Source organism: Ornithorhynchus anatinus, chromosome 18 (assembly GCF_004115215.2).
Source record: "Ornithorhynchus anatinus isolate Pmale09 chromosome 18, mOrnAna1.pri.v4, whole genome shotgun sequence".
NCBI classification, from domain to species: Eukaryota; Metazoa; Chordata; class Mammalia; order Monotremata; family Ornithorhynchidae; genus Ornithorhynchus; species Ornithorhynchus anatinus.
This window is the reverse complement of record NC_041745.1, coordinates 37,907,141-37,920,861: the sequence shown is the minus strand read 5'-3', so window position 1 is coordinate 37,920,861 and position 13,721 is coordinate 37,907,141. Positions and strand designations below refer to the sequence as shown.

At 38.6% G+C, this 13,721-nt stretch overlaps 1 protein-coding gene across 4 annotated transcripts in view; it reads left to right on the top strand.

Annotated features, from left to right (window-relative positions):
- Nucleotides 1–13,721, top strand: part of SLIT2 (slit guidance ligand 2) — a 310,193-nt gene that overhangs the window by 244,610 nt on the left and 51,862 nt on the right. For all 4 annotated transcript variants that reach the window (XM_039914653.1, XM_039914654.1, XM_029083488.2 and 1 more), the window contains 8 exons: nt 1,318–1,461; nt 3,778–3,944; nt 4,959–5,091; nt 7,886–7,954; nt 9,592–9,663; nt 9,896–9,967; nt 10,656–10,727; nt 12,080–12,243. In XM_039914653.1, the coding sequence (XP_039770587.1) occupies nt 1,318–1,461; nt 3,778–3,944; nt 4,959–5,091; nt 7,886–7,954; nt 9,592–9,663; nt 9,896–9,967; nt 10,656–10,727; nt 12,080–12,243 (893 nt within the window). The remainder of the gene's footprint in view (nt 1–1,317; nt 1,462–3,777; nt 3,945–4,958; nt 5,092–7,885; nt 7,955–9,591; nt 9,664–9,895; nt 9,968–10,655; nt 10,728–12,079; nt 12,244–13,721) is intronic.

Here is a 13,721-nt window from a genome sequence, read left to right as displayed (position 1 = left end):
CTTGTCAGCTGTGTGACTTTGGGCAAGTCGCTTCATCTGTAAAATGGGGATTAAGACTGTAAGCCCCAAGTAGGACAACCTGATTACCCTGAATGTGCTTAGAACAGTGCTCTGCACATAGTAATTGCTGATCAAATACTAACATTGCTTTTGGGCAGATAGAAACTGCTTCTCTTGAGAGAGATGAGGGAATCTGACTAGTAAATTGCCATCCCCAAACAAGTGCTCCCTCATTCTCACTCTCCCACTGTCTTGATGACTCTTCTGGCTCCTAGTTCTACCAGTCAGGGATCTGGACCACTGCAGCTCTGAACATACCTCAGCGGCATCTCAATCCCTCCCCATTTACCAGGTTATGAAGATGTTAGGATAAATTAATGTGGGGGTCTTTGCAAGAACCAAGATTGTTTGTGCTCATTAAGAAAGGCCTTGTCTGAGTTCTCTCCTGCCACTCAGACCTCTGGAATTTTCAAACTCCAGCTAGAAACATCAGGAGCAGCCTGGCAGAATGGTGGCAGGCAGTTCTTTGATCTCCGAGTCTGAATTCTTGGCATGACATTTAATGCCCTCGATCCGTAAATGGTGGCCCCTCCCCGCCAGCCCCTCTGTTCTGCTTCCAGATTGGAAGGCTGCGGATAAATCAGAGTGGGTTTTTGAGGGAGAAAACAAAGATATTTATACTATGAAAGTACACACATTCCACCTTTCACTGAGGTTTAGATCCAGGGCAGAGAATCTGGGCTGAAGTGTGGTTACATAAGACGAAGGAATTTGTTGAAACAGTAGAAGAATGCTTTCTTCCAGGCAGTTTGCAATTCATCGACAGATGCAATCAATCCCTCGTTTTAACATTTTAATGTGCTTGTAGCATTCATGCACTGAGTAACAAATAAACTATGAGAAATGGACTTTTTAAATGTCACCAGAATAGCTCAGCGTCTAACAAAATTGGTTGAAAATTTTCATCTCCAAATGGAGCTCTCAAATGAAAAAAACAACAAAAACCCAACAAACTAAGCCCTCGGTGAATGAAATCACTCTAGCAGCAGTCATAATTTGAAAAGTCATTCATTTATTGCAATGAATCTTTAAATCCTAACATCTAATGAAAGTTACAATCTACTGGTACAAGCTTTTTATCAATGTGATTGTTTTATGAAGTTTTTTGATAGCATTTCATCACTTAATGGGTTTATAAACAAGCAACTGAGTAAATAGTAATGGCTGCTTTAGCTGAAGGCTGATTTCGTACTTAAGGGAAGAAAAATGGTACACGATGTATTCCGCCTATAACAGATAATGCCGGCTCTCTTTTAGGATGTTGAGAAGCAATCGTATCAGCTGCGTAGGGAACGACAGTTTCACAGGACTCAGTTCTGTGCGTTTACTTTCTTTGTACGATAACCAGATTACTACAATTGCCCCTGGAGCATTTGACACTCTCCATTCTTTATCCACACTGTAAGTATCAGTTGCATTTTTCCTTTCCTTCTTAGCCAAAACCATTGCTCAGTTTTAGGAGCCCATGGATTAGTGATTTCTCAGCAGCAGCTTAATACCATTTCATAGAATACAACCCATTGATTAAAATTTTAAAAATCACCAAAAAAAGCCATTTCCCAAGGCAAGATTGTATACTTTATCGGTATTTGAGTCCACACATTTTCCTAAAAACCTGACAGGACAAATGGAACTATTTTGGTTATTTTTTTATCTGAAGCTTCATTATTGTCATTAATATAAATATGTCAATCAACTAATAAAAATTATTAAATGACTCCCAGGAGCAGAGCACTGTATTAAGTATTGGAAGAGTTTAACAGGGCAAATACCTGTTCCTTACTTCCAAGGAGTTTACAATATAGCAGGGGAGGCAGACAAAATTTATTTACAAATAGTGAAAAGAGGAGTAAGGACAAAGGTAAAATAGATGATACTGACAGTCCTAAGATTTGACCACACAGTTGGTTTCTGAGAACCACCATTTATGTTGAATGCAAGGCATAATTCATTTTCTTATGGGGATGTTGTTACAAATGAGAGAATTGGTTCCTGAACCAAGGTCAGTGACCTTATTTTTACCCAAACTATCCAAAAATATGTTCTCAATTAGAAAATGTTATACACTGCATTGACTACCCATACTGAGTCATAAAGGGTCTGTGATTAGGGCTGCTGAGACTTTTATTTCATTTGAAGTTAAATGGCCCCTTCCTGGGGATTCTGCCTGGTGGTCAATTAATCCCCGGTCTCTCCTACTTGGCCTCTGCAAGCCCCCTTAAATTTTCCCTCCTTTTCCCCTTTCCCTCTCATCCCCATCGTAACTTTAAAAATGATTTCTCTACTTGCCTTCTATTCTCATATACCCCACCTCCAACCACCCATGCCCCAAACCTAATGCCATCAATTAATTATGGTAATTATTTTAAGCTCTCACTAGGTGCCAAAGTGCTGAGCTAACTCTAGAACGGATACAAAATAATACAGTCTGGCACATGGCCTGCCCCACCCAGGTCTCACAATCACAGAGCCTGGTGTTGTAAGGTCAAAACTGATGGGCTTCAACCCCAACTACAAAAGAATAGGAAGTACTGCAGAAGAAGATTGAGTCACAATATTAGGAAATAAAAGGAAGAACACACCCTTTAGGCCATAGTATTTTATGTGGGAAAGGTATAGGTGGAAGGAGAAGGAAGGTGGTGGATACACAGGTGGCCATCAGAGATTTGACATGTATTTTGAATGGGACTTTATTTCATGCTCTGGGACAAAGGTATGTTAGACTTAAATCATAGTTTCTCTTGAAATAAACATCCCTGTTAAAAATGATTAATTATTAACTGGCTGAATTCAGAGTCGTTAGAATCAGATGGGAGGGATATAAAAGGATGTGGCTGAAGAGGAGGGAAAGGAATAGATACCTATTTTAAACAGCTGTGGGAAGCACCATCTCCAAAGTACTTAATCCTCTTTCCACATAAAATATGGCATTTTACACCTACTGACTAATTTGTGCATATTAAAGATGGCATGTTTGTAAATAATGGAATTGTCAATAGGCCCATGCCCAAATGGTGTGATGCTGAAAGTATTGGGACCTGTAGAAGTAAATTCATTTTTATAACTGGCATGTAATCAACTTGGCTGTCAGTTTAGATGGGAAACCTATTCTCTGGAGCAAATAAGAGATGGAAATCTCGAGATGACAAATTAATGAAATAGCTGGTGTCAGGTTAAACCCAATAATATAAAGTAATCAGCCTTCATCTCTATATTAAATTACTGTATTTTCAGTTCTGGGTAGTTTGACAGCAAGTCAGATCTCTGACAAGTCTAAATTACCTCTAAATGAGATATATCAAGATGTACTACATAAATTCTAAACTGCTACCTTCAACTTTATTTTGTGTATGGAATCATTCAAGGGGTTTTTCTCTTATGTTTTGTTTTTCAGTTCATAATTTGAATGTTTTAGCTGGAAAAGGTACATCCTGAGGATGTGCAGAGGGTGGTGTGTGTATATGTGGGTGGAATCATTCAGTCAGTCAGTGGTATTTATTGAACACTTTCTGTATGCATAGAACTGTACTGACTGTTTGGGAAAGTACAACAGAGTTGGTAGCCACGTTCCCTGCCCATAATGAGCTTAGAGTCTAGAAAAGAGAGAGCTAGATGATTTAAACACCATTACAGTATTATCTATTGAAAGTTTTCTAGGAGTTTGTGAAATAGAAACTCAGGATTCAAGCTAATGATCACACTGTACGTCACTCATAGAAATCTCTTGGCCAATCCGTTCAACTGTAACTGTCATCTGGCTTGGTTGGGAGATTGGCTTAGGAAGAAACGCATCGTAACGGGAAACCCTCGTTGTCAGAAACCATACTTCCTGAAGGAGATTCCCATCCAGGACGTTGCCATTCAGGATTTCACTTGTGATGATGGTAGGTTTTCGATTCTGACTTGCCATATATTTTGGTCTTGAGTTTTTCAGGTGACAAAGTTCTGTTACTCTCATGTACCTAATAGTGACAAAAATCAAATTACCTGAAAACCCTCTTCCAGTTCCCTGGGTTGCATTTACTCCTTTCATTCCTTTTCACCTGTTTGATATTGTTTTTCTTAGAATCTTGCAAAATTGTTTGATTTGCTTTATTTTTCAATTACTGATTCAAATTTTTTAAATGTAATACTCTGAAAAAGAATCTAATCAGTCATTATTTCCAGCTAAAATGGCCAAGAGGCTCTCTAAGGACTAATCGTGCTTTCACATGTAAAGTTTTGACTTTCAATAAAAATGGGCTGTTTTACTTTTCAGATTTTCTCTGTCTAGGCAATCTGTGTGTTGTATTAAACTTAAATGTATGGCTCTTAAAATAATGAAACAGATATTTACATTATATAATACTTTGTAAGTAGGAACCTAGGATATATTTTAGAATCAACTTCAGAAATTAGAGTCTGTAATTGGAATCCTGGATTTAGAAGTAGTATACTGGTATTTAGTTCTATTGAATGGTGAGCTTGAGATGTGACATCATGTTTTGTTATATACATAACCACTAAGTGGGATTACTCATTTCAAACTCACCATTCATTCCAATACAGGCTGCATTATATTTTAGCCCCACCGTTTATTGAAATGCACAGTATTCATTTATAAATGTGTAGCCTTTCAAACTCACTATTTAATGGATTAAATCACCAATTCTTTGCCTCTGAAACCATGATTCCAGTACATAGAGACAATTTCTCAGGTAGGTCCTAATGCAATAGGATAGGTTCCTATGTAATAAATACATAAGCTTGATTTTCAATAACTTAATGCTTATAGATAGCTCTGGAAGTTCTCTGGTATAGACTTCTTGTTCAGTAGGCAATTAACACATTTCACATTACTGGCTATTCAGGACTCTTTAGGACCATAACTCTGCATTTTTCTGTCTTGGATAAAACAGGAAATGATGATAACAGTTGTTCCCCATTATCTCGCTGTCCGGCCGAATGCACCTGCCTTGATACTGTAGTCCGCTGCAGCAATAAAGGCCTGAAGGCCTTACCGAAAGCCATCCCCAAAGATGTCACTGAACTGTAAGTAGGACAAGTGTTTTCCTTTCCCTTGATACTACAACTGAATTTACCTCCAGGATCCAGATTTGGGTTCAGCCAAGAAGAAATGAGCACAATTCAGGACTGATGGTGTAAGATTTTTATTTCTTTAAATCTCTCAAATTTCATCTTCAAAAACAGGGAAACAGAGAACATGAAAGGGAGTAAAAAAGGGCATGCAGCAGCATTTACAAGAATATATTAAAGTTGCTCTAGAAACTCTGAGAGAAAACCCTAGGCTCAGCAAGTAAAATTCCTCTTTTGAGGTGCGTTTGGCCTGATGTTTTTTAAAACCCATCGAAAAAACAACACTGAAAGGTATTAATACTGATCAGGATTGTAGTTTTTGCCCACAGAACTTTTTTTTTATTAGCTAGATATTAATACCCACTTGCTGGTTATTTCCTAAGCATCTCCTTCCTAAAAAAATTCCTCTTGGGAAGTTTATGGGGTCATATTGCCCTCTAGTGGTTCCGGCCCAAAGTGGATTGGGTGTGGGAGGGAGGCAGGAAGTAAAAATGAAGAAGATAAGACCAAAGAAGTGATTGGAAAAGGCAAAATTTAGAAAGACGATGAGACAGAGGCATCTTGGCACTCTCTTTCAATTCATTATATATTTGAACTAATGATGTTCAGCCTCAGTAACGCTTTCTGTTCTTGAGTGATGGAATCAAGTTCTTAATAGTCCTCACTGTTACTTTTAAACATGGTCTAAAATGTCAACCAAAGTCCTTGTTCTCCAGATATCTCACACTAGGGGTTTGGGGATAGGCAGAGGTGTATACAGACACATCAAGCCCTTGGGTCTGAGAAGCATTTCACACTCTGAGAATGATCAGATTGCAGGGGTCCAGAACCGAACCTGAAACTTTAGTTTTGCTTTGCAAACATGTTCTTTGCCAGAGTTCAGCCTTGTATTTAATTATCTTTGCAAGCAAAACAGTTAATCAGTTTTGCCTTTTCTCGGTCTGCTGTACTAGTCGTAGAACACCATCTAAGGTCTTAGTCGTTCTTAAACACTACATTACGGATTTGGATAGGTGCAGTAAATCTAGATTATTGAATGCCCTGCAGCAGAAATTCACTTGAATCCTATCGTTGTACACTAAGCTGAGCCTATGTAAAACAGAACCAGTGCTTGTATCCAAAAGAATCCCAAAGCCATATGTTTCCTGAAGGTGCAGTCATCTCCAGCTACATTTTCAGCCTAAATGGATTGGCAAACAGATTTTGTTGTACTATTTCAGGATTGGCTGGAACCCACTGGGGCTTCCGTATAGTCCAGATTTTTAGGTGTGTATCCCATTTTCTTGTTTGTTCCAGAGAGACAGCAAAACCTTGGAATGGGTGCTGACTTTAAGCTGCTCCCCTCACCCCCTTGCCCATCTATTTGCCTGGATGCTTGGGATTCTCCTGAGGTTTCCCAAGGAAACACAGAGTTGAGAGAAATCAGGACTAGAAATACCCAAAATACATCATCCAAGAAATATTAGTATTGCATTGGTTTAGGTTGGTACCAAAAATTGGACTTGCTCAGGGAAGATTTGGGTCACCTTTCTTGACAAGCTACTAAAGAAAACAATTCATTATACTTAACAATAATAAATGTTTTCTATGTGCTAAGCACTGGGATACATCCCCTGGACCACATGGACTTGCAGTCTAAAAGAGAAAGAGGTATTGAATCCCCATTCTTCAGATGAGGAAATTGAGACACAGAGAAGTTGTGACATTCCCAAGGCCTCACCATAGGCAAATGGCAGAGCTGGGATTAAAACCCAGGTCTCTGTAAGAAGCAGCATGGCCTAGTGGGAAGAACACGGGCTGGGAATTAAAGGATCTGTCTCTTGGCTCTGCCATTTTCTGCCGTGTGACCTTGAGCACTTAATTTTTCTCTGTCTCAATTTTGTACTCTAAAGAATGTGGATTGAGTGCCTGTTCTCTCTCCTACTTAGACTGTGAGCCCAGTATAGGCAGGGACTGTGTCCAACCTGTTTGTCTAGTATCTACCCCCCACTTAGTACAGTGTCTGACACATAGTAAACACTTAAATTCCATTAGAAAGGAAGAAAGACTGTTTTCCCAGTCCTGGACTCTCCCCACTAGGCCACATTCACTCCTTCATAATGCATAATCTGTTTCTAATATTACTATCAGTCAAAACATATGTTTTCTTCATGCATCGGTCAAGAATTAATTGCTTTCAGTGGAGTGCCAGGCGATTTGCCACCATCTATTTAGTAGTTGTTGTTTAATAGCTTTCCACTGCACTACAAGCATAGGAAATTTAAGAGGAGGAACCAAGAAGTCATGGCCCCTGCCCTCGAGGATCGAAATCCCTACCTTGTAATCTTGTTAAGAGTAGGAAAACTAAAATATCAATCTGAAAACAAGTCTATAGGTCAAAGTGGAAAAAATGTACATCTTTCCCTTAAATCATTATTCTCTGTAAGTGTTATCGATGTCTCCAAATTTCCTAGCCACAATTAACATATGCACCATACGAAAAAGATGTAATATTCTAACTGTTCAGTTGTCAATTTTCTATTTGTAGCTTGTGCGATACCTATTGAACCATGACAGATTCGACTGTATGAACCAAATAATCTTCTCTTCATGCCTGTATATCAACTCTTAATTGATCCTGACTAGACAGCATGGTACCTCAATTAGAAACACTGAAACTAATATTACACTCTTTATTGAGATAAAATACTGCATTTGAATATTGCCATTATTTTCATTAAGATGATGAGGTCTTTTTTCTTGTTCTTAGGTATTTGGATGGGAACCAATTTACCCTTGTGCCCAAAGAACTTTCTAATTATAAACATTTAACATTAATGTAAGTAATATTACAGTATCTTTGTGGGTTTAATTTTCTGGTTTTGATGAAGTTGTCAATCGTATTGAGCACTTTCTGTGGGTAGAACACTGTACTAAGCGCTTGGGAGAATACAGTACAACAGAATTAGCAGACTACTTCCCTGTCCATAACGACCTTGTCAAAGGGAAAAGCATAGTAACAGTTGTCACTATTTCTGAAAATTCCCGAGATACCTCCATAGACTCCTGAGGCAGGTTTGGGTAATAGAGTCTCCCTCATTCTTAAGCATTTATCCAGTTAATCATAGAATCCCAGGGAAATTACGTAAAGCATAGCTCCCCTGAAATGAGTTTTGGGCCTTCTTAATGTCACTGTTCTTGAGCAAGGAGCACAGCTCTAGGAACATCTGTTCCTTTATCTTAGATGAAACAAGGTGAAAAATAATTATCTAATGGGAAATCAAGTTACAGATTTAAATGACCTTTCAGCCTATGGGAAAGCTGTATGAAGTCATAGATTTCCAGTCTTCCTCCTCTTCTTTGGACAATGCTCTACTTGCCTTTTAAAGGAGTTGCAACAACTCTTCAAAAATAAAATCTCATTTTCATAACGAATGTATACGATCATGCCTACATTGTCCTGCAGACTCATTGTTTCTCATACTCTGGATTAAACATCACAGGAAGCAAGATTTCTGAACTGAGCCCTTCAGAACCCAGAGGGTGACTTTTGTGGAGTCTGTGACCAGGGAAAGAGAAGAAGGGATGAGGACAGTAACTACATTGTTAAGTGGACACTAATAATGCCTATGCCTCACTTAATAATGCTGGCATTCATTACATGCTCACTATGTGCTAAGGGCTGAGGTAGATACTAGGTTATCAGATTCGACTCCATTTATCACCATTTTACAAATGAAGAAACTGAGGCCCAGAATGGTAAAGTGATTTCCCCAAGGTCACACATCAGGGTAGTGGCAGAGATGAGACTCGACCCTGTGTCTCTTGCCTCCCTGCCCTTTTCACCAGACCACATTGGGTGGAAGTCATGGCGAGAAATATCTGGCTATCTTGAATTTCCAACAGATTTTAGTGAAACCACCCAGGGGCCTGCATATATTTTTAAGCACTCAGACAGAAAGGTCACATTTCCGTGGAACCTCAGCAGTTCTTATAAGTTTTACTGTTCTTACCCCTAGGCTATAAGCTCCTCCCTCTAGACTGTGAGCTCCTTGTGGATAGGGAACGTGTCTACCAACTCTGTTGTACTGTTCTCTCCCAAGTGCTTAGTACAGTGCTCTGCACACAGTAAGTGCTCAAATACCACTTATTGATTGATGAATTTACCTCCCATTAATTTATTGGGCTCATTACCATCCTCTTCATTTAAATGTTATAGGGGGAGGTGGAAACAAATAGTAAGGTTTCTGGCAACGGTTTTGCACCACATTGGAATGTGGAAATTTGATTGTTAGCTTGATTCTCATTGGTCAGAGTTAAACATTTTCTGGATTTGCCAAAGACATACATAGAATAACATAGAAGATAGCAACAAGGGTAGAATTATTAAAATTACAAGGTGCTATTCCAAGAATTAATATTGTTTTAGGGCTTGTGCAGTCATTAGTATTAAATCTCTGTGTTTATTTTTTGTAGAGATTTAAGTAACAACAGAATCAGCACCCTTTCTAACCAGAGCTTCAGCAACATGACCCAGCTGCTTACTTTGTAAGTTTCAACCTATAACATTGAGTATAAGTAAAATAATGGGTGAATCATTTCCAAGAAGAGTTAACATATTGGTTGTAATAAATGCATTTTAAATCTTGCTTGATTTGGGAAGTGTAAAATACCCATTTTTCTAGTTGGGTCTTGGTGCAAAAGTCTATATTCCATTATTTTCCACTTCTTATGTTTTCTTGTCACTTTGAGAAATAAAAGGTTTCATCTGTGCTTACAGAATTCTTAGTTACAACCGCCTCAGATGTATACCCACTCGAACCTTCGATGGATTAAAATCACTTCGGTTGCTGTGAGTGTTCTTTGTTATATAAAACTTTGTCCATGAACACTAATTATTGCAAGTCAATTTGAACATGTAACTTTTCTTCTCTAACAGGAATTGTAATATTCAATTTGAATGTTTATCTTTTCTTCAGTAACAATAATTGTAGTATATAAGTGCTTACTATGTACCAAATACTGTGCTAAGCACTGGGATACATACTGGATAATCAAATTGGACATAATCCCTGCTTCATATGGGGCTCAAAACCTATGTGGTGGGATGACAGGGATTTAATTCCCATTTTACAGATGAGGAAAATGAGGCACCAAGAGGTTGAATGACTTGCCTGTGGTCACATGCAGGCAAGTAGCTGAACGAGAATTAGTATCTAGGTTTCCCATCTGCCGCTGCTCCACTCTTTCCGTGAGGCCATACTGTTTCTGAAACTGGACTACCTTCTGTTCCTGGGTGTCTTTAACTAGAAATACGTACTGTACAGCTTCACAGTAACTTTCAGTGTACACTCAGGTATTTTGGTAGATCTGTGCCTTGGATTACCAACTGCTATTTTGGAGAATTAAGACTGCATTTTGTTCAGTTTTAGAGTACGTCTATGATATATTGACTGGTTAGCAAGTCTTTGTCCTGATAGTTTTGAAAAGGATTATAGACAGTCTTACTACCACTTTGAAATAATTATTTTTTCCTTTAGATCTTTGCATGGAAATGACATTTCTGTTGTGCCTGAGGGAGTGTTTAATGACCTTTCTGCATTATCACATCTGTGAGTATTTAGTCTATAAAAGTGTGCTTGCATGCAAGTTGACCTCGCTGACTGCCCTCAGAAAAACGATTGGGTTTTGTTTCCTGTGAAAATTAAGCAAATATTATTGGGATCATCTCTGTGTCTATATTAGTACTATAGAACATGTTGAAAAGGAGTGAATTTAGATCAAAAGAAAAATGAAGCCTGTTCTAGCTGGGTTACAACAACTACAGTTCAAACCAGAGGCATTTGCACACTAGCATCACCTTCTGTTATTTAAAAAAGGAAGAGGATTAGTCTTAGAGTTGTTTTTTGTTTTTTTTTAAAAGAGGAAATTTTATCCTAGGGAAGTTTGAGAGGCTGCTTAAAATAGCTCTGTTAATGGTTAATTCTGGTAACATAGAGACCATGGTATTGAGAGCATGCTGGAGATTGTGAGCCTTTAAAACAACTCTGTGTACCCTAAAACAACAATCAAGCACAACTGCAATACTTAGCTCTCTGAAGAGTTTCTCACCACCATAGGGGAAAGGTCTATACTTGTAAAATGAAGTGGAGAGTTGACAAGGAAGAATGTTTTGACACTCGGAGATATTAACTGTTGAATACAGGACCAAGGAAGTCTTTAGAGCTTCCATTTCTTGAAAACTGTGAGGAAAGAATAGACAACCATGCATCCTGGCTGGCTTAGTCACCTGTCTTCCATGGTAAGGAGCAGAAACCAGGTGATTGCACAAGATTCCTTTAGTTCTATTAGTGATATGATTTCTGCCATGAATAAGGTTAATTTTATCCATGATACAGTCTGACCAGGTAACTATAGTCAAACAGTATCTGTCTTAAGGTCTGAATTACGCGAATGGACCATTTTTATCAAAGAACCTGGATGATGGTCAACTTTCCACTTTTTTCCATTGGGTGTATATGATCTTGGGTTAATTTAATAAGACCTAACCCTTCCAATGTTTTCCAAGAGATCCCAGAATTCTGATTGGCATCTTCTCATATCTGGGATAGTACAGTGTTAGTAACTACATACATAGGCAGGAATTTATATCACTCTCAGTCTCTCTAACTCTTCTTTTCAAATGAATATCTGCTGCGATACCTGGGTCGCTACAGCCTAGATATATTATTTTGCAATACCCATGGTTAAGCATCTGTCGGCTCTTAAAATACACAGCAAAGATCAATCAGTATAGAAAAGGCCTAGTATCTGACCTTTCTTCAAAGTTGTGACAACAGGACATGTCTATGGAGAATGACACTAAAGTATTTATTGGTGAATGAAATGTCACCACATTTTAAGTCCTATAAAATAGGTGTTATTAAATTATCCCATTGTCAACCAACCTCTATTTTTCTTCCAGGGCAATTGGAGCAAATCCTCTTTACTGTGACTGTAACATGCAGTGGTTATCAGATTGGGTAAAATCAGAATACAAAGAACCTGGAATTGCCCGGTGTGCTGGTCCTGGGGAGATGGCAGATAAGCTACTACTCACCACTCCATCCAAAAAATTTACCTGCCAAGGTAGAGTAGAGTTGTCTCAATGCCTGTTTTGTTGGAAATTATAAAGTTTAATTGTACAGTCACTTTACAGTCCACCCAATAAGCATAGTGTTGGATAACTATCCTTCACAATAGAATATAATGCCATGGAAAGGTAATTTATCAGTATGTTGAGTTAAACAAATTAATATATGACCCCAAAGTCCCTTCTAATAATATTAAGCATTGTGTTATTTACACGCTTACTAGGGGCCAAGCACTGCCCTAAGATAATCAGGTCAGACACAGTCCTTGTCCCAAATGGGACTTACAGTCTAATAGGGAAGGATAACAGGTATTTAATCCCCACTCTACAGATGAGGAAATTAAGGCCCAGAGAAATTGAGTGACCTGCCCAAGATCACATAGAAGATAAGTGGAAGAGCTGGGATTAGAACCAGGTCCCTGGATTCCCCAGCCTGTGCTCTTTCCACCAGATCACACTGCTTCACTCCTGAAATGTGTACATGTATTGATTGTTTTCTGTGGGGCTGTTGTGTTTGCTCCATGTGCTTCTTGGTGCAAGTTTCCTGATTTCCATGTAGAGTGCTCTGCTGCAGTAAAGTGTCCTCATGACCCACTTTCACTTTAGAGGTCAAAGATAGAGCTGGAGTTCAGTGACTGTTGGGTAGTCTGCCCCTTTGATTAATAACTGTTTCAGTTCCTTGTCAAGACATCATAAAAAAAATTTAGGCACTTAATACAAAATTCCCTTTGGCTACACAGTTCCTACAAATGATTCTTTGGAAATTACTAAATAACTTTAAAAATAATAAGAAACACCTACACCCACAAACATCTCTGTCTGCTTTGTACCTTAAATTGTATTTCCTGTAGGGGTTTTTTTGTTGTTTTGATTTTTTTTGGGGTAGGTGCTACCTCTAACAAGCATTTCATCTCTTACTTTGCCCTCTCACACCCCTTGCTCTGCTTCTAGAGGCTCCAGGGCCTTGTGGTTTTCTGAGACCAGGTAAGGTTGTAAATGAATCCCTCATGTCCATCTTTCTGACTAAACCTTCTGACTCTCCTCATGTGTGCCTTGCACCGACCCCTTCTGGAAATTGTATCTATGATTTGATTCCCACCCACACTCTCCCTTTGTTTTTTTTTATCTTTATGGAAAATTGATATTGCTAGGGTATTTAAGAAGTTACTGATCAGTGCTATCAAAGGTATCATTTTTTGAGTAGCCATGAAAGACATGAGAAGCCTAAAAAAAGAAATCTTTAGACTTTGTCGTAGAGAAATGGAAGAAGGATGTCTTTGGAAATTGTGGCTGAGATTAATTTCATACCTGAAAGATTATAGAACAGATCACCAAATTGTCAAGTTGTAGTTGCACAGAAAGATGACCATTTCCTTGAGTAGCAACCAATATGATTCTGAGAAGAGAGTCTCCTGCCACATCAATTTTGATTCCTTCTGCGACGGACAGCAGGGGTGTTTAGACTGAGAGGGAG